The sequence below is a fragment of the Entelurus aequoreus genome, linkage group LG16 (genome assembly GCF_033978785.1).
Source record: "Entelurus aequoreus isolate RoL-2023_Sb linkage group LG16, RoL_Eaeq_v1.1, whole genome shotgun sequence".
Classification (NCBI taxonomy): domain Eukaryota; kingdom Metazoa; phylum Chordata; class Actinopteri; order Syngnathiformes; family Syngnathidae; genus Entelurus; species Entelurus aequoreus.
Genome location: NC_084746.1, coordinates 40565225 through 40592701, shown reverse-complemented (window position 1 = coordinate 40592701; position 27477 = coordinate 40565225). Strand labels below are relative to the sequence as shown.

The following is a 27477-nucleotide window of genomic DNA, read 5'->3' as shown; positions in this document are numbered from 1 at the left end:
AGTTTGACATGTACTTCGGTATCAGGGAGGTGTAGCGGATTTTATAGACTAGGCTCAGTGCAAGTTGTTTTACTCTGTCCTCCACCTTGAGCCAGCCCACTTTGGAGAAGTGGGTAGGAGTGAGGTGGGATCTGGGGTGGAGGTCTAGAAGTAATACATGAAGTAAGGGTTCCTTTTGGGTTTTGCTGTGAAACCCGGCCAGCCTTCATTGTCAGTGCGCATGCACACACACACCCCATTCTGTCTCTTCCTATATTTCCACATGGCGCTATCTCCTCTGGGCAGCACATCTACACACATCACTGAGCGCCCAGTCGTGTAGCGCTGCTCCTTCACTATTGAACCTCCATTAATGCGTCTTCATCTTATGGTCTCCGACTGTGGGGGAGAGGCAGCTCTTGTTTCGTTAAAGGATGTTGCGGGAATGACTTTGTTGTTGTGGACTGCTTGCCGGTCTACAACGAAGGTGAGTGCTTCGTGCGGCCACTTCAGGTATTCATTTATTTCCAGACGTGCTAGTGACGGTGTTGTTTTGCCTGTGGCCATCCTGCAGGGAACATAAACATGCATTCCAGCTTTTACGTCCCTGACACTGCCCGCAGTCTCTCCATGGAGGAGGACTGTGACGTGGACATGGGTGAAGTGTTCACTGCGGGTCACTGGTGGATGGTGGACTTGGGGAATGGGGGCAGCATTCGGGCCGAACGAGGCTGCATGGTGAACAGTCGCAGCTGGGCCGAGGAGCTTCAGGAGTGTTACAGTGGAGGACAGAAGAGACTGTCCGTCATCTCGGTGAGTATCTTTCGTTCTTGGAAAAGTGAGGTGCAGCCTGGGGTCCCAAAGGAGGGCATTCTACTGTACTTGCCTGCACCAGAATGTCCCAGGAGGGGAGAACAGGCCGCTCTCGTTCAAATTGTGCTATGCAAATGTATACAATGGGGTTAACCGCTCACCTATGTAGTCCTTTCTGGATTAAGGAGACAAATTGTAATCAGAGTGGTACCTCGACTTAGTATTTTAGAACCCGGGCTGACTCTCGGCTAATTGTTATGCTCAATTTCGAGTTACGAGCCTTCCCGGCCGCTTGCGGGCGTAACGAATAGCACAGTGAAGATCCGCCCAAAATATCCAATCCTAATCGCTAGCATTAACTTGTAGCTAAATATTGGCATAACTTTGTTTCCAAACTATTGGAAGGAAACCGTGACTGTGATGGACGGTCCTGGGAAGAAGTGGATGACATTCATGAAATTAAAGAAAGGAATCTCAAAAACATGACCGACCGTGTAGCCGACACGGCGAGGCAGTTGGAGCGTAGCAATGCCAGCCAGGGACAGTAAATTAATATCCAACCGGGGGACATGTATCCATGAAAATATGAAAAAGCCGCTGATGGTGTGCTTGACGGCGAAGCAACTGAAAGGAGATACTGTGTGCTGTCCAAAGTGTTGTACATTATTATTACAGTACTTCATAAAACTACTATGACTTTGTACTACGTTCTATTGTATCGTTTTTATTAGAGATGTCCGATAGTGGCTTTTTTGACGATATCCGATATTCCGATATTGTCCAACTCTTAATTACCGATTCCGATATCAACCGATACCGATATATACAGTCGTGGAATTAACACATTTTTATGCCTAATTTTGTTGTGATGCCCCGCTGGATGCATTAAACAATGTAACAAGGTTTTCCAAACTAAATCAACTCAAGTTATGGAAAAAAATGCCAACATGGCACTGCCATATTTATCATTGAAGTCACAAAGTGCATTATTTTTTTTAACATGCCTCAAAACAGCAGCTTGGAATTTGGGACATGCTTTCCCTGAGAGAGCATGAGGAGGTTGAGGTGGGGGGTGGGGGTAGCGGGTAGTGTATATTGTAGCATCCCGGAAGAGTTAGTGCTGCAAGGGGTTCTGGGTATTTGTTCTGTTGTGTTTATGTTGTGTTACGGTGCGGATGTTCTCCCGAAATGTGTTTGTCATTCTTGTTTGGTGTGGGTTCACAGTGTGGTGCATATTTGTAACAGTGTTAAAGTTGTTTATACGGTTACCCTCAGTGTGACCTGTATGGCTGTTGACCAAGTATGCATGGCATGCACATGTGTGTGTGAAAAGCCGTAGATATTATGTGATTGGGCCGGCACGCAAAGGCAGTGCCTTTAAGGTTTATTGGCGCTCTGTACTACTCCCTACGTCCGTGTACCACTCCGTACAGCGGCGTTTTAAAAAGTCATAAATTTTACTTTTTTAAACCAATACCGATCATTTCCGATATTACATTTTAAAGCAATTATCGGCCGATAATATCGGCAGTCCGATATTATCGGACATCTCTAGTTTTTATACAATATTTATTATCTAAAAGTGTGCTATTTTTTTTAAAAGGCATGTTCCATGTTAGAATTGTGCTGTTTTTTGGGGGCGGGCAAGCAATTCAATTAATTTCAGTGGGAGATGTTAGTTAGATATACAAGTTGCTAAAACTCATACGTTGAGGTATGCCTACTACTGTATTCATCCTCTTGTCAGGATTCTCACACGACCGTTATTCGTTTCTTGTATTTTATTTCCTGTCCATTGCTATTATTTTGATTTCCAATTCCTGTTTTCTTCCATTATTCACCAATTCTTTACTCTTGAGCGCTGGCTTCCTTACCGGCCCTGGTTGCCAATCAGGCCCCGTCCTCTGGGCTGTTTGCTGTGTACTTCAACCAACGTTCCCTCTAAGGCAGTGGTTCTTAACCTTGTTCGAGGTACCGAACCCCACCAGTTTCATATGCGCATTCACCGAACCCTTCTTAAAAAATAAAATGTTGTTTTTTTTCAAATTCAAGACAAAGTTATATGTTTTTGGTAACACTTTAGTATGGGGAATATATTCTAAGTAACAAAAACTTAATTTAGAGTTATTTGGACACTAGGGGAACATATTCTAAGTAATAAAGACTTAATTTTAGAGTTATTTGGTTAGGGTTAGGGTCAGGGTTAGGGTTATAATAAGGCCATGCCGAATAAGGCATTAATAAGTACTTAATAATGACTAGTTAAGAGCCAATATGTTTCCAATTTGCATGTTAATAAACAACTAATTAATGGTGAATATGTTCCCCATACTAAAGTGTTACCATGTTTTTTTACTGGTGCACAAAATGAACCGTGCATGAACATCACCTTGTTCAAACAACAAAACCAACACAGAGCATAAACTCATAACAAATTACACACCTGCAAATCAGTGTGACTTCTGCTGTTGCCGTATCCGTAATACGCCGATAGGAAGAAGTTTGTATTTACACAATGAGTCGGGTGTGTTTTGACCTCCGTCAAACCCTTGAGCCCGACTCACCGAACCCCTAGGGTTCGATCGAACCCAGGTTAAGAACCACTGCTCTAAGGTGCACGCGTGTTTTGCGCACAGAAAATCTATGCCACGCACTAAATCAAATAAACATAATTTATTCTGTATGGTTTTGCAATGCTACTGTGAGTGACAGGTGACAACAAGCGGCCACAAAAGACAACAACGATCGTCAACACTGTTTGGTTATTGTAACGTCCGTCCAGACGCTTTAATGACAGGAATTCCATCGACCACTTTATGAGCAAAACTGTTTATATTCGGCCGTAACCACACTAAAAACATTTGTATCTAGTAAAACTGGTAATTGTCTGCCATACAAAGCAGGCTTAAAGCAATCAGTCGTATCATCTTACTCACCTGCACCAGCACAACTCATGGCACTGATGCGTTTATGGCCACACAAAAAGTCAGACAATTCCAACACCACACAAAGTGGGAATTCCAGGTCGTTACACTATGACTCCTCAATCAGATGTGTGCTTATTTTACCGTCATTTATTAGGAATGTTAATTTATGGATATTAATCATGAAATGCTGTTACTACATTACAGGAATGCGAATAAAAAAGATTTATTTTACAGGCAGAAAGTTATAGGAATGTACACTTTATCCTATGCTTACATCTCATTGTGCAACATGTGAATGTTTGTAGGGGTACAAATGATCTCAAAAGCAGGACCCCCGCCCAGGCATGCAATACCAGTAGCTTATGAATAACGAGATGTTTTTGTTGTTGTTGTTATTTTCAATGTAAGTGGTCCAAATCATCTATATTACAAAATAATCTAATTAAAATGACTGCTCTCATTTTATATCATTTAAATTATGTCAGGTTTGGGACAGGTGCACGTCTGACCTTGCTCACATGTGCTCCACTGCATGCTCAGGGAGTTTTTGCATTTGCCTTACTCATGAAAAATTAGAAGGAATGGTGGCCTCAATGTGTCATAGCTTTCCCTATGATTCCTGTGCACTTCCCTGCTGCACTATTTTGGCTTTTGTCATTAAGTAAATTTTTTTTTACCTGCACTTTGCCTGCCGTGTCCGCATCCTGGGGTCCAGACCAACAACATCCGAGCCAGATTCTAACGCTTCAAGGCTTTTACACAATGGCTTTTCAATAGAACAATAAAACATGTGTAGGGAAAGCCACAGTTTACATTATTCGCTTGCTAACGAGTTTAACACGGTTGTTAGCCTCGATGGTAACAAACATTTCATTTGGGGTTTGTCGTCGCATATAACCATGTGGTGTTCCTTAATGTCAATCCAACCAACCAAACCATAACACTATAGATGTACGATAATATCGGGCTGCCGATATTATCGGCCGATAAATGCTTTAAAATGTAATATCGGAAATTATCGGTATCGGTTTCAAAAAGTAAAATGTATTACTTTTCAAAACGCCGCTGTACGTAGTGGTACACGGACATAGGGAGTAGTACAGAGCGCCAATACACCTTAAAAGCACTGCCTTTGCGTGCCGGCCCAATCACATAATATCTACAGCTTTTCACACACACAAGTGAATGCAAGGCATACTTGGTCAACAGCCATACAGGTCACATTGAGGGTGACCGTATAAACAACTTTAACACTGTTACAAATTTGCGCCACACTGTGAACCCACACCAAACAAGAATGACAATCACATTTCGGGAGAACATCCGCACCGTTACACAACATAAACACAACAGAACAAATACCAGAACCCCTTGCAGCACTAACTCTAGATGCCACAATATACACCCCCTGCTACCCCCTCCCCCCCACCTCAACCCCGCCCACCTCAACCTCCTCATGCTTTCTCAGGGAGAGCATGTCCCAAATTCCAATCTGCTGTTTTGAGGCATGTTAAAAAAAATAATGCACTTTGTGACTTCAATAATAAACATGGCAGTGCCATGTTGGCATTTTTTTCCATAACTTGAGTTGATTTATTTTGGAAAACCTTGTTACATTGTTTAATGCATCCAGCGGGGCATCACAACAAAATTAGGCACAATAATGTGTTAATTCCACGACTGTATATATCGGCATCGGTTGATATCGGAGTTGGTAATTAAGAGTTGGACAATATTGGAATATCAGATATCGGCAAAAAAGCCACTATCGGACATCTCTACATAACACTATTCTTTCTTGGGAAGACTGTTACCGCAAAGGCACATACAGTAGGAGTGGTTGTTGTTTGACATTTAAGCGTAGAAGACTAGTTTGTAATAGCTGAAGCATTTCCTCTGAGAGAAGTCGCTCAACTATTAGTCATCTGATGCAATGGAGCAGCAAATATGACTCAAAATGTTTACCCAGCATGCCCAGCTGTGACACAGCACTATACTGTGTGTGTGTGTGTGTGTGTGTGTGTGTGTGTGTGTGTGTGTGTGTGTGTGTGTGTGTGTGTGTGTGTGTGTGTGTGTGTGTGTCTGTGTGTGTGTGTGTGTCTGTGTGTGTGTGTGTGTGTGTGTGTGTGTGTGTGCGCGCGCGCGCCTATTTGCCTCGCTTAACATCACCCGTGAATCAGTGATGCGGAAGGAGCTGGGAGGAGATTCACCATTGGAGGCCAAACACACAATTGTGATTGGGGCCAGCGTTGTTGAAATGTGCTGACGAGATTACTAGAGCAAGCTATTGATCAGTGGTGTCGTAACATTCACATGCACTTACTTGTCAGGTCAGTGCACTCTTACCTTTCCATCATTTGAAGGAAGGTGGAGGCAGGGCATGGTGGGTGGAGTGTAGATCAGTGAGCGCCTCCCTCTCTCCATCTTCCCTCTCCTGCGTTTGTCTTCCCACGCTTTCCCCTCCCACATCCCGCCTCCCTTCCCCTCCCGCTCCTGCAGTATAGGAAAGGGTCTCCCGGGTCCGGCTGCACTGCAGTGTAGACGAAGGGCAGGGCGTGCTTGCTCACTACAATGCGCTGAAGGGATGGTGCACCAGGAGAAACGCGTTTACCAGGTGCGTGTGTGTCTGCGGTGATAATCTGCTGCACATACAGTAGGTGTGACATGATCGCTGTGATGCTGTGCATGTTTAGGTGTCACATGATCGCTGTGATGCTGTGCATGATTAGGTGTTACATGATCGGCATCCATCACCGGTGTGATGCCGTGCATGATTCAGAGAGGGTGTATGTCTGCTTATCTCTCGTGTCTAATTGGAAGTGTTTAAAACCTCATTTCAACAGACAATGATGGTCTCGTCACAGCCACGCGTGCAACGTTATCACACATCAAGCAGATTGGCCTTGGGACATGAATGTCATTATGCAAAAATAGCCTGGCAGCGGTGCCAGAATAGAAGCACATGTTCCGCGTGTTGGGCGTTTGCATGATAGAATAGGTGAGATCAAGAAAATTAGATGAAAGAAATGTGGGTTGAAGTGACTAAAAGAAGCCTTAAAACAACATGTTCACACAGGGTGGCTAAAAAGATCAATGCAATGATAGTTATTATGCAACAATATATTTGTAAGGATTGTGCAGTGTAGAAAGTTACAACAGGACTAAATGGAATCTGCTACATCATTCCTTCATGCATTTTCTACAGCAGCCTCGGGCAGGTGTCACCTGTCCAATCATTACTGTGCGGATGCTAAATGCTACTTCGTATAAGGCTAATGGTACTGACTTTAAAATATATATTATTGAGATTATTTTTTTTAGATTTAGACTTAGACTTAGACTTCGACTTCCTTTTCATGGTCATTCAAATTTGAACTTTGCAGTACAGATAAGAACGACATTTCGTTGCATTAGCTCATGGTAGTGCAGGATAAAAAATCAATAAGGTGCAGATATAAATACATAGATTACTGTACAGATAAATATATTGCACTTTTGCATATGCAGCCACGTTTATGGATGTATGTTATATCATTGTCTTTTATATTCCAGCAAGTTAATCAATTTTTGGGGGGAATTGAGGGGATTATTATGATGCGTTCAAGAGTCTTACGGCCTGAGGGAAGAAGCTGTTACAGAAACTGGAGGTTCTGCAACTATTTGAGTAAATTCATTGCATATGAAACGTCTGCCTCTACAAATGTCTTATGTCTCACAGTGCAGGTCGCATGATAGGGGAGGCGTGGCTCATACGGTAGAGCGGCCGTGCAGCAACTCGAGGGTTCCTGGTTGAAATCCAGTTTCCTCCATCCTAGTCACGGTTGTTGGGCACGACACTGTAGCCACCTGCTGTATGAATGTGGTTGTGGGAGGGGCTGTCAGCCACACTTCCTTCACTGGACCCCAGGGCAGCTGTGGCCATACTTGCCAACCCTCCCGATTTTCCCGGGAGACTTCCAAATTTTAGTGCCCCTCCCAAAAATCTCCCGGGGCAACCATTCTCCCGAATTTCTCCCGATTTCCACCCGGACAACAATATTGGGGGCGTGCCTTAAAGGCACTGCCTTTAGCGTCCTCTCTCACCTGAAAAGGAGACTATTATATATGTCCGTTTATCTATAACCCATAAAGTAGGCAGGCACGGAGCTGTTTCTCAGCGTGTGTTTATTCCAGCCGGCACGTTAATACACTGACACACAACATCCGGATTCCCATCATGCATTGCTTCAAATCTACGGCAAGTAGTAATGTCCAAAAACAATAACAGAGACGGAGCAGAAGAACGAACAAGAGACATGGCGACGACGAGTAAGAAGAAGAAGTTACGCTTGCAAGTTCCAAAATGATTGGAAAAAAATCATTTCAGTTCATCCAGGATAGCTCGAAGGGGAAGGGGTATGCTGCCTGCACATTTTGTAGATCAGACTTCTCCATTGAACACAGTGGCCGAAGGGATATACTCATTCATGAATGTATTATTTATATATATATATATGGAAGTCTCAAGGTTGTATAAGTATTTCTTATATCCATGGATGGATGGATATAAGAAATACTTATATAACCTTGAGACTTCCACATTCGGAGGTCTCAAGTATGGCTGTGGCCACAAATGTAGCTTACCACCATGCACATGTGAGTGTGGGGAGAATGAATGATGGGCTCTCACTTCTGTCTGTGAAGCGCTATTTAAATCTAATCCATCATTATGCCGTTGCATTAAATGTGTACTCTTTTCTTACTTAACTAATATATGTTACTGCTCTTTTGGGTATAGAATAAGATGCTGCCAGGCACACACCTTCTATTTTTTTTTTTAATTTTACCTTTATCACTTCTGTGCTCTTTATAACTAGTTAATGAGTTGATATGGCAATATAACACATTTATTTTCTGGTGTTCAAATCCAGTTAGGTAGGATATCTTGGTGTTCTATTCCCTATTTTTGTATGTTTTTATATATTTATCCTCCAGTCGTTCTTCTCCACATCACGTTTCAAATATTGTGGCTTCACCACATCAGAGATTTTTTGGGGAATATTTTTTTATATATATTTTTTAAAGACATTCTAAATTAACTTGACTCTCGTCAGACCCTTGTAGTTCGCGAGCTCAGCGAACTACAAGGGTCTGGCGAGAGTCAGGTTAATTCTAAATGCTTTTGGTCCTAAATTAAGCATTTTCAAGTATAAAATGGCTGTAAAAAAAACAATGAATATCAACACTACAGTAGTATTGGTCGCTAGAGGAGATCCAACCGATAAGTGCTGGTCAGTATTGTGACCACTGAGGCAGCGTTAGTATATTGGATTAAAAGAGTGTAAAAGTGACTAAAGGGTGTTATTTCATATCTCGGCTCCTTTCATAATGTTTAAAAATTTATTTAGAAGGCCGTAAGCATGTTTTTTATGCTCTAGCTATGGAAATATTTGATTTAAAATGAATGACTCTAACTTAAGGAAAATGTCCGCAACCAATTGACGACAATAAAAAAGGGACGACTGTACTTCATTATTTTAGTACTTTTATGCCATGTATTTTTCACACTTGTTTGAAAGATACAATTGCTATTTACTGTTTTGCACTATTTGTATTTTTGTTAAATCTGTACAACTCTTTGGTCAACTCGGGTTGTTATTAAATGTGCTATTTAAACTGAACGGAACAACACATGATTAATTATACACAGTCTGGCTGCCTAGATGGAAGCAGACTTTTAATATTGTATTAATACAAGTTATGTGAATCACAATCGGGGTTTATTTCTACGATGGTGTGCAACACAGACAAGACTTGCAAGTTGTGCATGAAGAGAACTGGCATTAACAATTGAAACTGGAGCAAAACCAAAACCAAAAACCGCATTGAACTAAGAGCTGACAAAGAACTTGAACATAAAAATGGACCAAATCGTCCCATATACTTTTTATACCTTTGATTGTATTCTTGTGTTTTCTCCGACAGGCCCAGAGGAATGAGAGAGAGTCCATCAGGCAGAAACTTGCCCTCGGCAGTTTCTATGACGACGAACCAGTCATCTTCACCAGCTGCAGCAAAAACGATTCGTCCTCTCGGTGGGTTTTGGACTGGAGCGTGTGATGTGACACACAGGGTTTGATCAACGCAACCCTTTGAAGGCTAGCGCCAATATTTTTGCTTCTGATTGCTGACATGTTTGATCTCAGCATCTCCTGTACTGGCTGACAAGAACATGTACCATTCCTTATGTTACATGTAGAAGATTCAATTTACTTTAACTTCTGGTCTGTGTTTGTGTTTATCCTTCATTCACTTTCATTTTCCTTTATTTAACCAGCTAAATGAGATTAAAAATCTCTTTTACAAGAGTGACCTGGCCAAGAGGGCAGCAAAACAGGTTTCATAATACATACAACAACAACAACAGCACTATAATAAAAAAAATAAAAATACAAATGACTTACAACATTAACAAACACACAATAGGAAAAAATCAAATGTTTCAGTAAGAACATAGGAGATAGCGGGGGGTGTATATTGTAGCGTCCCGGAAGAGTTAGTGCTGCAAGGGGTTCTGGGTATTTGTTCCGTTGTGTTTATGTTGTGTTACGGTGCGGATGTTCTCCCGAAATGTGTATGTCATTCTTGTTTGGTGTGGGTTCACAGTGTGGCGCATATTTGTAACAGTGTTAAAGTTGTTTATATGGTCACCCTCAGTGTGACCTGAATGGCTGTTGACCAAGTATGCCTTGCATTCACTTGTGTGTGTGAAAAGCCATAGATATTATGTGATTGGGCCGGCACGCGAAGGCAGTGCCTTTAAGGTTTATTGGCGCTCTGTATTTCTCCCTACGTCCGTGTACCACTCCGTACAGCGGCGTTTTAGTCATAAATTTCACTTTTTGAAACCGATACCGATAATTTCCGATATTACATTTTAAAGCATTTATCGGCGGATAATATCGGCAGTCCGATAATATCGGACGTCTGTAAATAGAACCAGTTTTTTGGTCCTTTAAAATGGACTAAAATTCCCCCAAAGTGATGACTTCTGGTAGCCTCATCAGATCAGAAATCCATTCCCTGACCACGGAGCAGTATATTTGAAGACTTTTACCAAGGTTTGTGTTGGCTCTAGCAACCAACACGCCAAGGATGTCCTGTGACCTTAAACTGTTGCCACTGGACTCTCTACACGTATAAGAACATAAATAAGTAGGAACCAGACTAAGAAGTGATTTATTTATAGAAAAAAAAAACATCCATCGAGAAAATGTGCATACTGACAAGGATGGACCGTTCGCTGTTGCATCCAAAGTGCAATGGTGGACTAGGTTGCCACAAGAAGTAATTAAACGTAAGGTACAGTGATATACTGTTTTTTCATAAAAAGTAAGTCTCCATAATCTAGCAAAGACATGAAAGAGGTCAAGATCAAGCGTTTCTTAACTTGTAAGGAAAAACCCCAGTCACAAGTTTTCTTATGTGCAATTTAAAGGACAAGATGTCATCAACAACAATCCCCAAGTACTTGTATGTCGTGACCATTTCAACTTCAACCCAAGTTAGTTTGCTAGCAGGTAGACAACACATGTTTTGTCTTTATTTTACTAAAGCTGTCCTCTGTTGCCTTTCACTCTGTCAACCCTTGTTCTCCACCCTTCTGATGAGGTGCATGACAGCAGTACTAAACCTTACAACTACTGGTGCTTTTTCTCAAGTGTCTCACACTTGCATCACCATTCTGTCTTTCTTCTCTCAGCTTGCAAAACCTGCAGGTGTGTTTTGTCAACGACAGCAGCAGCGACAAAGACAGTGATGCGGAGGACAGCAGGACCGAAACCAGTCTGGATACACCCTTGTCACCTGTGGTAGGCCGGCAGCACACCCATAAGGAAACACTCTCATCTCTGCTAAGATAGTCATGCTGAGTTCTCATTGAGAGTCTGGACATGTTGTTTATTGTGGTTTCTATAAGTGCACTGCATCAACCTTGTTAAATGCATGTTTTGTGACAGTGTGCTCAATGAAGTGTCCAGCTTGTCACTTTATTAAGGACGGGTACCTTTTGAATCGATATAGTACCAAGAAATCGATATTGATCCTCAACGGTACCAATATTCAGTACTTTTGTGTGTTTAAATGTGTAAATAAGTGTTAATTGTTTTTAAAGAATCTCAATTATTTTCATTTAACATTTATCACTGTTATCTCGTTTTCTTCGCCTTCTTACGTCTCATTTGCAAGTACTGCACTGTACTATATAGTCGACTTTGCATGGAGTTGCAATTTGGAGACATTAGATGACCGCCGTGTATAGTTTACGGCAGGGGTTCTTAACCTCTTTGACCTCGGGGCCCAACTTTTCCACTACAGAAGGTCCTAGGGCCCACTCACATATTAACATTAAATTAATAATCTTACTCTTAATCCTAATCATACTCTAAGTATATCTACCCTACTTAGTTTACAACCTTGTCAAATATATAACATACATCCATAAATGTGGATGCATATGCAAAAGTGCAATATATTTATCTGTACAGTAATTTATTTATATCTGCACCTTATTGCTTTTTTATCCTGCACTACCATGAGCTAATGCAACAAAATTTGGTTCTTATCTGTACTGTAAAGTTCAAATTTGAATGACAATAAAAAGGAAGTCGAACCTTCGGTTTAGGTTAGGCTAATCAGAAAAAGTAAATTAGCAAGTATACTGCATAAGAAAGCACTGACGAAAAATAAGTGTACATACATTTATGTTTCGCTAAAATAAATAAATGTACTTAATAAATATGCCTTTAACTAAACTGTCACTAGAAATAAAGTGCAAATGAAAATACAGCTCCACCACTTTAGTCATCATTTTTGCACTTAGGCAACTTAAAGGCCTACTGAAACCCACTACTACTGACCATGCAGTCTGATAGTTTATATATCAATGATGAAATCTTAACATTGAAACACATGCCAATACGGCCGGGTTAACTTATAAAGTGCAATTTTAAAATTCCCGCCACACTTCCGGTTGAAAAACTCCTTTGGATATGATTTATGCGGGTGACGTCACAAAATCCACGGAAGTGGTTGGACCCCATCGACCCGATACAAAAACCTCTTGTTTTCTTCGACAAAATTCCACAGTATTCTGGACATCTGTGTTGGTGAATCTTTTGCAATTTGTTTAATGAACAATGGAGGCTGCAAAGAAGAACGTTGTAGGTGGGATCGATCGGTATATTAGCGGCTAAGTACAATACTTACAGCAACACAACAAGGACTACTTACTACGCCTAGCCGATGCTTGCCGCCAAACCCACGGATTAAGTCCTTCGTCGCGCCGTCGATCGCTGAAATGCAGGTGAGAACGGCTGTTGATGAGCAGATGAGGGCTGGCTGGCGTAGGTGGAGCGCTAATGTTTTTATCATAGTTCTGTGAGGTCCGGTTGCTAAGTTGCTAAATTAGCCTTAGCGTCGTTAGCAACAGCATTGTTAAGCCTTACCAGGCTGAGAATTTTTAACCGTGTAGTTACATGTACATGGTTTAATAGTATTGTTGATCTTCTGTCTATCCTTCCAGTCAGGAATTTATTTCTTTTGTTTCTATCTTCATTTGAGAACGATGCTATCATGTTAGCTCAGTAGCTAAGTGTGTCACCGATGTATTGTCGTGGAGATAAAAGTCACTTTAAATGTCCATTTCGCGTGCTCGACTCTCATTTTCAAGAGGATATAGTATCCGAGGTGGTTTAAAATACAAATCCGTGATCCACAATAGAAAAAGGAGAGAGTGTGGAATCCAATAAGCCAGCTTGTACCTAAGTTACGGTCAGAGCGAAAAAAGATACGTCCATCACTGCCTCTCAAGTCCTTCACTCTAACGTTCCTCATCTATGAATCTTTCATCCTCGCTCAAATTAATGGGGTTAATCGTCGCTTTGTCGCTCCGAATCTCTCGCTCCATTGTAAACAACGGGGAATTGTGAGGAATACTAGCTCCTGTGACGTCACACTACTTCCGGTACAGGCAAGGCTTTTTTTATCAGCGAGCAAAAGTTGCAAACTTTATCGTCGATTTTCTCTACTAAATCCTTTCAGCAAAAATATGGCAATATCGCGAAATGATCAAGTATGACACATAGAATGGATCTGCTATTCCCGTTTAAATAAAAAAAAATCATTTCAGTAGGCCTTTAATGATTATAGCTCCAGAATTTGTCTGTTTTTTTGAGACAGTCACCACTGCCCCAAGTGGTGGAAAAGTGTACCACTGCGGGCAATACGGACCACTGGACTACCGTAGTCTTTGCCATTAAGTTGAATGTACCAGTCGTGTCTTTTGTAGAGTTCTACAAAGTGTTTAAGCTGTAAGTATTTATTTATTACTAACCTGCTGTTTGATAGTAACGTAAATCTTAGTTGTAGTTTTCATCGCCAAATTCGGAGGTTTTATAATCGCCATGTATAATCGCTATTTCTAATTGTTACTATGTACATGGCAAATCAAATTAGCATCCAGCTAGCGCATTTTGAAAAGTGGCGCAGTACTGGACATTTGAGCGCTTGAGCCAGTGCGCAGTCTGCAACCAGACGTGACGTCATGTGCAACACATTTATCCAAATGGATTTTACGTGAATCGGTACTCAGTAGTACAGACAAACTGTGGTCGGTACCTATAAAATTACCAAAATCGGTGCCCATCCCTACCTCACAGTGTGTAATCCTCACATTGTCTTCCTCTTAAGAGCAAGCAGAGCTCGTCGTTATCGGATCGGGACACGGCGGAGGAGGACTCGGATCCGTTAGATGACTGCGGCGGGTTCTGGCGGGTGCAGCGAAAGCTCCAGGAGGAGGCCCGGGTGGCGCTGGCTCTGGCGAGGCCCATGGCCAGGATGCAGGTGGAGGTGGAAAGACAAATCCAGCTGCACAGACGCTCACCAGTGGCAGATTTGGTCAGTCAGGATTGGATTTTCTAGTATTTGAATGTGGAGAAGTGGCACTAAATCTTACAAGTAGGAAAGACAGAACATCAGCATGTCTCACATTAAGAGCCAAAACATTGTCAGTCAATTATTATTCACCACCCAATAATGCTGGCAAGCACAAGATTCATGTTCTGTTGCAGACATATTTAAAAACACTTGGTTTAAATCAGGGGTGTCAAACGTAAGGCCCGTGGGCCGGATCAGGCCCGCAAAAAGGTTTAATCCGGCCCGCGGGATGAGTTTGCTAAGTATAACAATTTACCTGGAATTTTTTAATGAAAGAAACAGCTGTTCTAAATGTGTCCACTGGATGTCGCAATAGCAATTCTTTGTATCTTTGTAGATGATGCTACATATGTACAAAAATAAAATAAACCACATGATGTTAGTACATCAGTTGAGGAAAATGATCAAACTACATAAATAACATACTGTAATTTGATTTTGATATACATTTTTTTATCTTAATTGATTTAAAATTAACACCAATGAGTTGACTGATGAACATTATCACATAATTTATTCAAAGAATATAAATAACAAAAAAATAAAGATAGAATACTATTAACCACAACATGTACCGGTAAGTGTAAAAAAAACCAACAAAAACATTATGATTTGTACATTTTCAGAGAAATCAAAGAAAACAATCTGAAGTTGTCTTTATTTTTAGGTTATTGTGCCGTGATTTTACCAGTCCGGCCCACTTGGGAGTAGATTTTTCTCCATGTGGCCCCCGATCTAAAATGAGTTTGACACCACTGGTTTAAATGATCTCCATAGCCCAGGGGTGTCCAAAGTGCGGCCCGGGGGCCATTTGTGGCCCGCAGGTCATTTTTTAACGGCCCAACGGCACATTTTAAAAATACGATTAAAAACAATTGAAAACATGATAAGTGGTATAAAAGAGCAAACAGGTGAAATGTAACAAGAAAATGTCGCAATGTATACTCTAATAACACAAAGCTGCCATGCAGGCTGTTTCTTTCTTCAATGTCATTATGAATTATTGACCTATTCAAGGCTCCAATTACGTCACATCTGAGATATTTTGGGGGAAAATGTTGCATATTTTGTGTTTCCCATATAAAAAACTGAGCTGTTTTTTATAAAGAAGGGCCTAAAACGAACAAACGAAAAACATAAACAACAATAAAACGTATAATTGACGGATAGATCTGAAGTTGATCTCGAGATAATTGTGTTAAAAGTAAACAGTAAAAAAAAAATAGAATTTATTTTTTAACACTATAATTATTTGGATCCCCAATCATTTTAGTGTCATTTGTTTTTAAGTGTCATTGTTCAAAAAATAATAATGAATTAAAATCAATGTTGTTATGAGTTATTGACCTTTTTAAGGCTCCAATTATTATATAACCTCAAATATTCCACTTAAAAATTTTATTGTGTGAAAATATTGCATATTTTGTATTTTTTCCATAAAAAAACAGGGTTTTCTTTGACAACAAGAGCATACAACTTAAATCTTTAAAACCGTTATATTGACAGATAGACCTAATGTTGATCTAGAGATTTAAAACTTGAATAATAATAAAAATAATAATACTGAATAATGACACATTTTTAATATTTTTTTGAACAAAACCCTTTGGGGTCCCCGGGATCAAGCCTGAGTGGAGGCCTAAATGTATATTTTTTATACATATATTGTATTGGTTTTTAAAATAAAAAATATAAAAATGGCCCCCGCTTGCTTTGAATTTTCAGAATGCGGCCCTCAGTGGAAAAAGTTTGGACACCCCTGCCATAGCCAAACAGGAAATGCAAGTCCTTAAGTTGTTTTCCATATTTTTTTTGCTGTAATTTCTTAAACTTCAGTCCTAAACAAAAATAACAAACGTTATGTTTTTTTTTACCCTTTTGAAGGGCTTTTGATCAGGGGACACATGCAAAAAATCTATTCCCAAGTGGGCCAGACTGGTAAAATCATGGCATAATAACTTAAAAAAAAAGACAACATCATATTTGTTTGAAAATAGACCACGCACATTCTTAAAAAAAGGACAAATCCTAATGTTTTTTGACAGTTACATCTTGCGGTTAATAGTATTCTATCTTCATTTGTTGTTATTTATACTTTTTGAATAAATGATTTGATCATGTTCATCATCCATCCATCCATCCATTTTGTACCGCTTGTCCCTTTTGGGGTCGCTGGAGCCTATCTCAGCTGCATTCGGGCGGTAGGCGGGGTACACCCTGGACAAGTCGCCACCTCATCCTCACAGATAGACGACATTCACACTCACATTCACACACTAGGGCCAATTTAGTGTTGCCAATCAACCTATCCCCAGGTGCATGTCTTTGGAGGTGGGAGGAAGCCAGAGTCAAATGCTCCCACTCATTTTCCTCAACTGATGTACTAACGTGGTTTATTCCGAATTTGGACTCAATTCATGAATCACACATGAAGTTAGAAGGAGATACTTATTATTGCAGCATATTTATGTGCGCCCGGAAAATGTGTCAGCCGTACAACACAGAATGTACAGATGATCAAAAGCATTTATTTGGGTACAAATGTGACAGGTTAGATCAGGGGTCGGCAACCCAAAATGTTGAAAGAGCCATATTGGACCAAAAATACAAAAACAAATCTGTCTGGAGCCGCAAAAAATTAAAAGCCATATTACATGTGTCATGAGATATAAATGTAATTAAGAGGACTTAAAGGAAACTACATGAGCTCAAATATAGCTACAAATGAGGCATATGCAATATGTACATATAGCTAGCCTAAATAGCATGTTAGCATCGATTAGCTTGCAGTCACGCAGTGACCAAATATGTCTGATTAGCACTCCACACAAGTCAATAACATCAACAGAACTCACCTTTGTGCACTCATGCCCAAAGTTAAAAGTGTGGTGGACAAAATGAGATAGAAAAAGTGGCATAAAACACGTCCTAGAAAGTCGGAGAAAGTTATACATGGAAACAAACTATACGGCAAGTTCAAGGACCGCCAAAATTAGTAGGACAAAACGGCGCTCGCCAAATACTCGAATCAGTGAAGCATGTTTAATATAAACAGTGTGCTTTATAACAATTAGCGAGGTTTATGTCATGTTTGTCCTCCCACAGAAAACATTCTGAAACAAAAAAATTGATTTTTTTCCCCTCATCTTTTTCCATTCTTCATACATTTTTGAAAAATCTCCAGAGAGCCACTAGGGCGGCGCTAAAGAGCCGCATGCGGCTCTAGAGCCGCGGGTTGCCGACCCCCGGGTTAGATGAACAACAATCAAGGCATGAAGACATTTTGTATACGAGTCGAGAACTAATGAGCAGCGTGTCCACACATGGACGTGTTGGGGCTGCACATAGCGCATTTGGTGTGTTTGACAGCCCTGCACTAGCTCTTGCAGTATGAATGATTCTTGTTTGTTTTTGGATGTGCACGCAGCTTCCCCACATGCCTCACATCAACGAAGGCCTGATGAAGAGGAATCTGAGACGAGGAGACATGAGGGAGATGAGTCTTGGGCAGCTCCAAGTCATCACAAATGACTTGCACTCGCAGATCCAGAGTAAGTTGATTTGTCAATGGCGACTGGACTGTCCATGTAAAATATGTTTCAAGTCCTATTCCGGGCGGGCTTCATTAGTTCATTCTCAAAGACTCGATGGGACAGCTCTGGTCTAGACTAGCAAAGGCTTTAATGTGAGAGGGCCATGTTATTGGAACCTCTTGTTGAACAACTTTCATGCTGCAACCAATGACGGAACCACAAAACTTTGAGGATGTTTATTCAGTTCTTTGATTTTGTATTTAAAACAGCCATGACACAAAACTATAGTCACATCAAATGGCAACGTTCTGGCTTTAAAAAACACTAAAGAAAATCAAGAATATAAATTGAGGTAGTAACAGTTTAATTTTTAGATCAAACAGAATGAAAAAAATATGGAATCACCCTGTATGTTTTCATTTCCAAAGCTAGTACCTGCATCAGATTGAGTCTGTTCATTAGTCTGCAGTTCAAAAGGAGTGTTCAGAACTTGGAGAGCTGTTGCAGCAGGTGGATTGACATGAATCATGGCTCCTACACGAGTGATGTCAATTGAAACAGAGGAGAGGGTTCTTTAAGAAGGTAAATCATCATGCAATATTACAAAAGATGTTGATTGTTGACGGTCAGCTGTGTCTAACATCTGGACCAGGGGTGTCGAATTGGTTTTCTTTGAGGGCCACATTGCAGTTCTGGCTGCGCTCAAAGGGCCACATGTTACAGTGGGGGGATATTACAGAATATATATGAATTATAATATGTAATCGCCTCATTATGTTATTACACAATTCCATAGGGCTCTCCATTGTTTACATACAAACTGATGGATAACGCACTTGCATTTGAAATCATAAGTGAAGGGGAAAGGCATTCAAAAATGTTAGGAAAATATGTTAAAGCAGAGGCGTCGCTACTTCTTCGAACAAGGACTGCATAATAAAATGTCAACGTATGTTGATATATTTTGTTTTGTAAAAAATGCTAAGCATACATACAAACCCCGTTTCCATATGAGTTGGGAAATTGTGTTAGATGTAAATATAAAACGGAATACAATGATTTGCAAATCATTTTCAACCCATATTCAGTTGAATATGCTACAAAGACAACATATTTGATGTTCAAACTGATAAACATTTTTTTTTTTGCAAATAATCATTAACTTTAGAATTTGATGCCAGCAACACGTGACAAAGAAGTTGGGAAAGGTGGCAATAAATACTGATAAAGTTGAGGAATGCCCATCAAACACTTATTTGGAACATCCCACAGGTGAACAGGCAAATTGGGAACAGGTGGGTGCCATGATTGGGTATAAAAGTAGATTCCAGGAAATGCTCAGTCATTCACAAACAAGGATGGGGCGAGGGTCACCACTTTGTCAACAAATGCGTGAGCAAATTGTTGAACAGTTTAAGAAAAACTTTCTCAACCAGCTATTGCAAGGAATTTAGGGATTTCACCATCTACGGTCTGTAATATCATCAAAGAGTTCAGAGAATCTGGAGAAATCACTGCACGTAAGCAGCTAAGCCCGTGACCTTCGATCCCTCAGGCTGTACTGCATCAACAAGCGACATCAGTGTGTAAAGGACATCACCACATGGGCTCAGGATTGATTGATTGATTGATTGATTGAGACTTTTATTAGTAGGTTGCACAGTGAAGTACATATTCCGTACAATTGACCACTAAATGGTAACACCCGAATAAGTTTTTCAACTTGTTTAAGTCGGGGTCCACTTAAATTGATTCATGATACAGATATATACTACCATCATAATACAGTCATCACACAAGATAATCACATTGAATTATTTACAATATTTACAATCAGGGGTGTAGAGGGGGGGTAGGATATGGACAGCAAGTAGTGGACATAGAGAGAGAGAGAGAGAGAGAGAGAGAGAGAGAGAGAGAGAGAGAGAGAGAGAGAGAGAGAGAGAGAGAGAGAGATCAGAAGGCATAAGAAAAAGTATCTGCATTTGATTGTTTACATTTGATTATTAGCAATCCAGGGAGGTTGTTAGTTTAGGGTTGTAGCTGCCTGGAGGTGAACTTTTATTGCGGTTTTGAAGGAGGATAGAGATGCCCTTTCTTTTATACCTGTTGGGAGCGCATTCCACATTGTTGTGGCATAGAAAGAGGAACACTTCAGAAACCCACTGTCAGTAACTACAGTTGGTCGCTACATCTGTAAGTGCAAGTTAAAACTCTCCTATGCAAGGCGAAAACCGTTTATCAACAACACCCAGAAACACCGTCGGCTTCGCTGGGCCTGAGCTCATCTAAGATGGACTGATACAAAGTGGAAAAGTGTTCTGTGGTCTGACGAGTCCACATTTCAAATTGTTTTTGGAAAAAGGGACGTCCTGTCCTCCGAAACCAATGAGGAAAAGAACCATCCGGATTGTTATAGGCGCAAAGTTGAAAAGCCAGCATCTGTGATGGTTTGGGGGTGTATTAGTGCCCAGGACATGGGTAACTTACACATCTGTGAAGGCGCCATTAATGCTGAAAGGTACATACAGGTTTTGGAGCAACATATGTTGCCATCCAAGCAACGTTACCATGGACGCCCCTGCTTATTTCAGCAAGACAATGCCAAGCCACGTGTTACATCAACGTGGCTTCATAGTAAAAGAGTGCGGGTACTAGACTGGCCTGCCAGTAGTCCAGACCTGTCTCCCATTGAAAATGTGTGGCGCATTATGAAGCCTAAAATACCACAACGGAGACCCCCGGACTGTTGAACAACTTAAGCTGTACATCAAGCAAGAATGGGAAAGAATTCCACCTGAGAAGCTTAAAAAATGTGTCTCCTCAGTTCCCAAACGTTTACTGAGTGTTGTTAAAAGGAAAGGCCATGTAACACAGTGGTGAACATGCCCTTTCCCAGCTACTTTGGCACGTGTTGCAGCCATGAAATTCTAAGTTAATTATTATTTGTAAAAAAAAAATAAAGTTTATGAGTTTGAACATCAAATATCTTGTCTTTGTAGTGCATTCAATTGAATATGGGTTGAAAAGGATTTGCAAATCATTGTATTCCGTTTATATTTACATCTAACACAATTTCCCAACTTATATGGAAACGGGGTTTGTACATTTAAGGACAAAGCTTAGTGTCAGCTTTGTGTTATAGTTGACAATGTGTACTATTAATTATTACACAGGTAAATACAAACCACAAAAAGAAATAAAAGAGCAAAAAGACCTAATGTCATGAGAAAAAGCTGACATTTTGATACTAATAACTAATAATCTACTTTCACTTAAAACACAAAGCTGACCCTAAATTGTATCTTTAAATAAAGTATCATTATTGTCCTTTTTTTGTGTGGTTTTTTTTTTTTTACAAAATCCAAAATCAAAATGACCCTTGCATACTTTTCAGTATGCAACCCTTCGTAGAAGACGTGTGGACACACCTGAGTTGTATTCAATGTTTAGAGTTTTTCGCATTCCATGACCAATTTTTGCTTTTTTTTGTTTTTGTTTACAGTTTTACTATTATTGTTTTATCCAACAATCTGCCTTTGGACACCCCCATGTTTATACAATATTTTTTTTGCATGTTCAGATTGTTCTCAAGTTTAAAAGACAATTGTATGCATCACATGCAATTTAAAAAATATAAAAAATTTAAAGAGCGAATACATTTAGTAAGAAAATACAAAGTGCTTTATTGATGCACTTTACTTCCAGGCTTTGGCGGGCCACATAAAACAATGTTGCGGCCCAGAACTGGCCCCCAGGCCTTGAGTTTTACACCTGTGATCTAGACCATGTACAAACAGCACGGTAAGGTTGTAAAATACAAACATACTGCTAGACCAAGGAAAACATCAACGCGCCAAGACAGAAAACTTAAAGCAAATGAAGAACAAATAGGCAGAAAGTGGAATCAGTGTCTGCGTAATAAACTGTAAGAAACCACCTAAAGGAAATTAGATTAGATGTTAGATCCACTATGGACTGGACTCTCACAATATTATGCTAGATCCACTCGACGTCCATTGCACCGGTCGCCCTAGGGGTGGGGGGGTCCCCACATCTGCGGTCCTCTCCAAGGTTTCTCATTGTCCTATTGGGTTGAGTTTTTCCTTGCCCTGATGTGGGATCTGAACCGAGGATGTCGTTGTGGCTTGTGCAGCCCTTTGAGACACTTGTGATTTAGGGCTATATAAATAAACATTGATTGATGATTGATTGAGATTTAAAGGCCTACTGAAATGAAATGTTTTTATTTAAATGGGGATAGCAGATCCATTCTATGTGTCATACTTGATCATTTCGCGATATTGCCGTATTTTTGCTGAAAGGATTTAGTAGAGAACATCGACGATAAATTTCGCAACTTTTGGTCGCTGATGAAAAAAGCATTGCCTATACCGGAAGTCGCAGGCTGAAGGGCTCCTCACATTTCCCCATTGTTTACACCAGCAGCGAGAGCGATTCGGACCGAGAAAGCGACGATTACCCCATTAATTTCAGCGAGGATGAAAGATTTGTGGATGAGGAACGTGAGAGTGAAGGACTAGAGTGCAGTGCAAGACGTATCTTTTTTCGCTCTGACCGTAACTTAGGTAAAAGGGCTCATTGGATTCCACACTTTCTCCTTTTTCTATTGTGGATCACGGATTTGTATTTTAAACCACCTCGGATACTATATCCCCTTGAAAATGAGAGTCGAGAACGCGAAATGTACATTCACAGTGACTTTTATCTCCACGACAATACATCGGTGAAGCACTTTAGCTACGGAGCTAACGTGATAGCATCGTGCTTAAATGCAGATAGAAACAAAGTAAATAAGCCCCTGACTGGAAGGATAGACAAAAGATCAACAATACTACTATCAGGAGACACCGAACCAAACACTGGACTTGTAACTACACGGTTAATGCTGTGCCGCCTGTCGAAGCCTAGCAATGCTGTTGCTAACGACGCCATTGAAGCTAACTTAGCTACGGGACCTCGTCAGAGCTATGATAAAAACATTAGCGCTCCACTTACGCCAGCCCTCATCTGCTCATCAACACCCGTGCTCACCTGCGTTCCAGCGATCAACGGAGCTACGAAGGACTTCACCCGATCATCGATGCGGTCGGCGGCTAGCGTCGGATAGCGCGTCTGCTATCCAAGTCAAAGTCCTCCTGGTTGTGTTGCTGCAGCCAGCCGCTAATACACCGATCCCACCTACAGCTTTCTTCTTTGCGGTCTCCATTGTTAATTGAACAAATTGCAAAAGATTCACCAACACAGATGTCCAGAATACTGTGGAATTTTGCGATGAAAACAGAGCTGTTTGTATTGAGATACAATGTGTCCGAATACTTCCGTTTCAACCATTGATGTCACGCGCAAACGTCATCATACATAGACGTTTTCAACCGGAAGTTCCCCGGGAAATTTTAAATTGCACTTTATAAGTTAACCCGGCCGTATTGGCATGTGTTGCAATGTTAAGATTTCATCATTGATATATAAACTATCAGACTGCGTGGTCGGTAGTAGTGGGTTTCAGTAGGCCTTTAAATACTGAAAAGCTAAGCAAAAGCCAATGGGATGAGAGAAAGCAATGGTGGACTATGGATGACTGCATTAAAGTCATAATCAGTGATGAATCACAAATCTGCGCTGAGCAAAGTGATGATGTTGGAACTTTTGTTGGGTGTCCTTCCAATGAGATTTCTGAAGACGACTGCCAGAAGAACATTAGCAGTCATTGATGATATGAGGCTGCATGTCAGGTCATGGCACTGGGGACATCATTACATCTTCTAAACATGCACAAGTTGGACACTTTTCTTATTCCATCAGTCAAAAAGATGTTTGGGGATGATGACATCATTTTCAAGATGATAATGCATCTTTAGAGCAAAAACTAAAAACTTGAGGTCAATGTCATGGCCTGCAAAAAGTACTCATCTCAATCCAATGTAAAATGTGTGGTGGAAATAGAAGAAAATGGTGGATGACAAGACTCCAACCTGCAAAGCTGATCAGCAATCAGAGAAAGGTGGAGCAAGAGTTCTGTTTGTCACTCATTAAGTCCATGCCTCAGAGACTACAAGCTTTTATAAAAGCCAGAAGTGGTGCAACAAAATAATACTGGTGCGTTGTTGTGTTTTTGGTTGGCTTTTCACGATTCCATAGTTTCTTTCACTGTGCTGGATCCAAGAATGAAACTGTTACAAACTACCAAAGTTTATTGTTTTTCTAAAAGCAAGAAAGTTGCCATTTAAACTGAGTATAGTTTTGCATCATGTCGGTTTTCTACTCAATTTAACAACTGAATTAACATCCTACAAGACTGGTGAGTCCCTCAGGGTTTGTATATTCAGTTTCACAACATAAGTGTCTACACGCAGGTCTAAATGAGGAGTTGGTGCAGCTTCTGCTGATGAGGGACGAGCAGCATGTCGAGCAGGATGCCATGCTGGTGGACATCGAGGACCTCACCAGGTATACCCTCCCATTCCTGCTCTTTGTTTTTGCAGGAACACTCTTGACTGGCTCTTGTGCTTACCGTCAGACATGCTCACAGCCACCAGCGGCACCAGCTGGAGAAAGCCAACGCAAAATAAATTCCTCCTGAGTGTCCATTTGCACGCCATAGTACTCACTCCATCGATTGTTCCTTGTGTTGCCACGGAGACTCCATCCGTGCTGTCTCTGGAGGAGAGAAGAGAGCATATAGTTAAATGTTGCACCACCGGATGTTGTCCAAGCACACAGAAATGAAGCCCAAGGATGGGCAGCTTTTCACTCCCAGCGGATTAATGATCATTATTCATCAGTGAGCTGCTGGATTTATTTCATAGAATTAAGGGAATCTTCTTGACATAATTCCATCCAGAGACCAATGTATTATTCCATTAGTTTTTAAAAGTACATTTCAGCACATAATGATAGTTTGGAAGGGATCACTTGCACAGAAATTCAATGTTGCAATAACAAATGACGTCTGTATACATGCTGATTCGCAGCTTTGCTTCAATGTGACGCTCAGATGCTGCAAGCATTGCTGAGAATTATTAATACACAAAACTGGATGTAAAAAAAATTGCTGCTAGTGCACATTTTCTGTGATATTCTTCCCCCCCCCCTCCCCCCAATACAAGTAAAACACATGCAGGTTACAAATGTTGTATTGGGTTAAAAGGGAGTTGAAAGAGTAAAAACGGATGATGTACTGCCTCAAAAAGAAACATGCACTGTGGTTTTTGTGAGGCTCGTTTTGTTAAATGAAAAGTATTCATCAACTCTGCACTCAACAAATATATACCTATTTTATGTGATGAGTACATTTATGGACATGATGGATGTCAAAGAGAGAATTAGGAAGCCAACATTGTTGGTCACTCATAGTGTGTCCTTTTAACATATTGTCAGCTTTCTTTTTCTATTGTGTACTGTATAATGATTGTAAAGAAATTAAACATTTTCAATGTGGTTGTTTTATGACTAAATCATGTTTTAAAACACTTGTGTAAAAAATGACTAGGATTTCACAGTTTTTTAACAGTATTATTTCACAGTGAAATACTGTAATCAAAATGTACTGTAACCTTACAACAAATTGCAGTACACTGATATTTCACCTCATTTAACTTCACAGTAAATTGCTGCAGATGTTACTGTGAAAGTAGTGCAATTAGCCAGTAACTTACTGTGAATTTGCATTGAAACCTTAGACAATACAGATCCAATAAGTCCTCAGGCTGGCTCACCACAAACACTGCAGACTCAGATTGTTCAACTTGATTTAACAACTCCAGTCAGCTGTCAAAAAAACATTTAAACCAGTGGTTTTTCAAAGAAGTAAAATAAGGGCGCCGCCCCCAGCCTACTGCCTGACAAACAGATTTTTGTAGCTTATTGTGTTGTTTTTAGCTTACTATTAAATACATTATTACATTTTTGCCTTCAAGTCAGTTTTGAAAAATATGTTTTTCTTTGTTTTTTTCCTCTTAATATATAGTTTAATGCACATGGTTATAATGATCATTTTGCAGTGTTGGTTTTATTTAGGATTGAACCCGCTTTATGGTTCAAGTGAACCAAAGTCACTTAGGATAACTTGCATGATATCACATTTTATGTCGTGGTCGTGGTTATACGATTGTTTTTTTTGTTTTGTTTTTAGAAGGAACAAATATACATAGGTTTAATAATGGAAAAAAAGATAGATGCATTAGTTAAACTATTTTAAACTAAGAGAAAAAATAAATACAACTGTATTTTGTTCAAAAAATTAAAACTATTTTTTTTCACTTTTCCAGTAGTCTACTTATTGTCCAAAAGGTGCTTCTCTACCATACAAAAGTACTATAAATGTTTTTCTGAATAAATTGTCCACTCCAACCATCTTTTTACCATGAATTGATTTACGTGGACCCCGACTTAAACAAGTTGAAAAACTTATTGGGGTGTTACCATTTAGTGGTCAATTGTTCGGAATATGTACTGAACTGTGCAATCTCTGCTAATAAAAGTTTCAATCAATAAATCAATCAATTCTTTAACAGATAAGTCTTCTCTGTATTCTTGGGGATCTACATCAATTTAGTAACGTGTCATCAAAGAGTAAAAATGCTTTTCTTTTAATATGCATAATAACAAAAAGGGTAATATTTAAAAAATGGATAGCTGTTGATAGTCCAACTCATACTGACTGGTACACACAAGCTATTGAGATGATATCAGTAGAACAAACTGCATTTAGTTTAGATGAGTCATATATTGGAATATGGGATCCATTATTTAAATTTGTTTCAACTATTAAATTAACCAAAATATGACTTATTATATCTTTGTCGAAAATATTGGACACAGTGTGTTGTCAAGCTTATGAGATGCGATGCAAGTGTAAGCCACTGTGACACTATTGTTCATTTCCAATTTATTTTTTATTTTTTATTAATGTTTTTAATGATAATATCAATGAGGGTTTTTCAATCACTGCTATTTTGAAATTGTTACTAATATTGATGCTGTTGTCGATAATGTTCATTTTTGTTTCACTACATTTGAATTGTTCCGTGTCATGTTTGTGTGTCCCCAATTGCTCTCAATTGCTCTGTTTATTGTTGCTGGGACGGGTTTGGTTTTGGAATTGGATTGCATTATCGTTGTATTGTTGTGTATTGTTTTGTTGATTGATTAATAAATTCATTTAAAACAAATAATTAAAATTAAATTAAATTAAAATAAAATAAAATAAAAAAATAAATTAAAAAAAG

At 39.9% G+C, this 27477-nt stretch overlaps 1 protein-coding gene across 2 annotated transcripts; it reads left to right on the top strand.

Moving 5' to 3' along the window:
• The first annotated feature begins 209 nt into the window (after nt 1-209).
• On the top strand, nt 210-25689 carry zgc:153615 (uncharacterized protein LOC777747 homolog). 2 transcript variants are annotated; one of them, XM_062022847.1, is made up of 8 exons: nt 210-466; nt 554-792; nt 9684-9793; nt 11461-11569; nt 14448-14654; nt 18121-18244; nt 24604-24697; nt 24768-25689. In XM_062022847.1, the coding sequence occupies exons 2-8, from the start codon at nt 565-567 to the stop codon at nt 24817-24819; spliced, it is 924 nt and encodes a 307-aa protein (XP_061878831.1). In that variant the 5' UTR covers nt 210-466; nt 554-564; the 3' UTR covers nt 24820-25689. The 2 variants fall into 2 exon arrangements, with proteins under 2 accessions (XP_061878831.1, XP_061878833.1); XM_062022849.1 differs by lacking the exons at nt 210-466; nt 554-792 and adding an exon at nt 6080-6333.
• Nucleotides 25690-27477: the final 1788 nt, after the last annotated feature.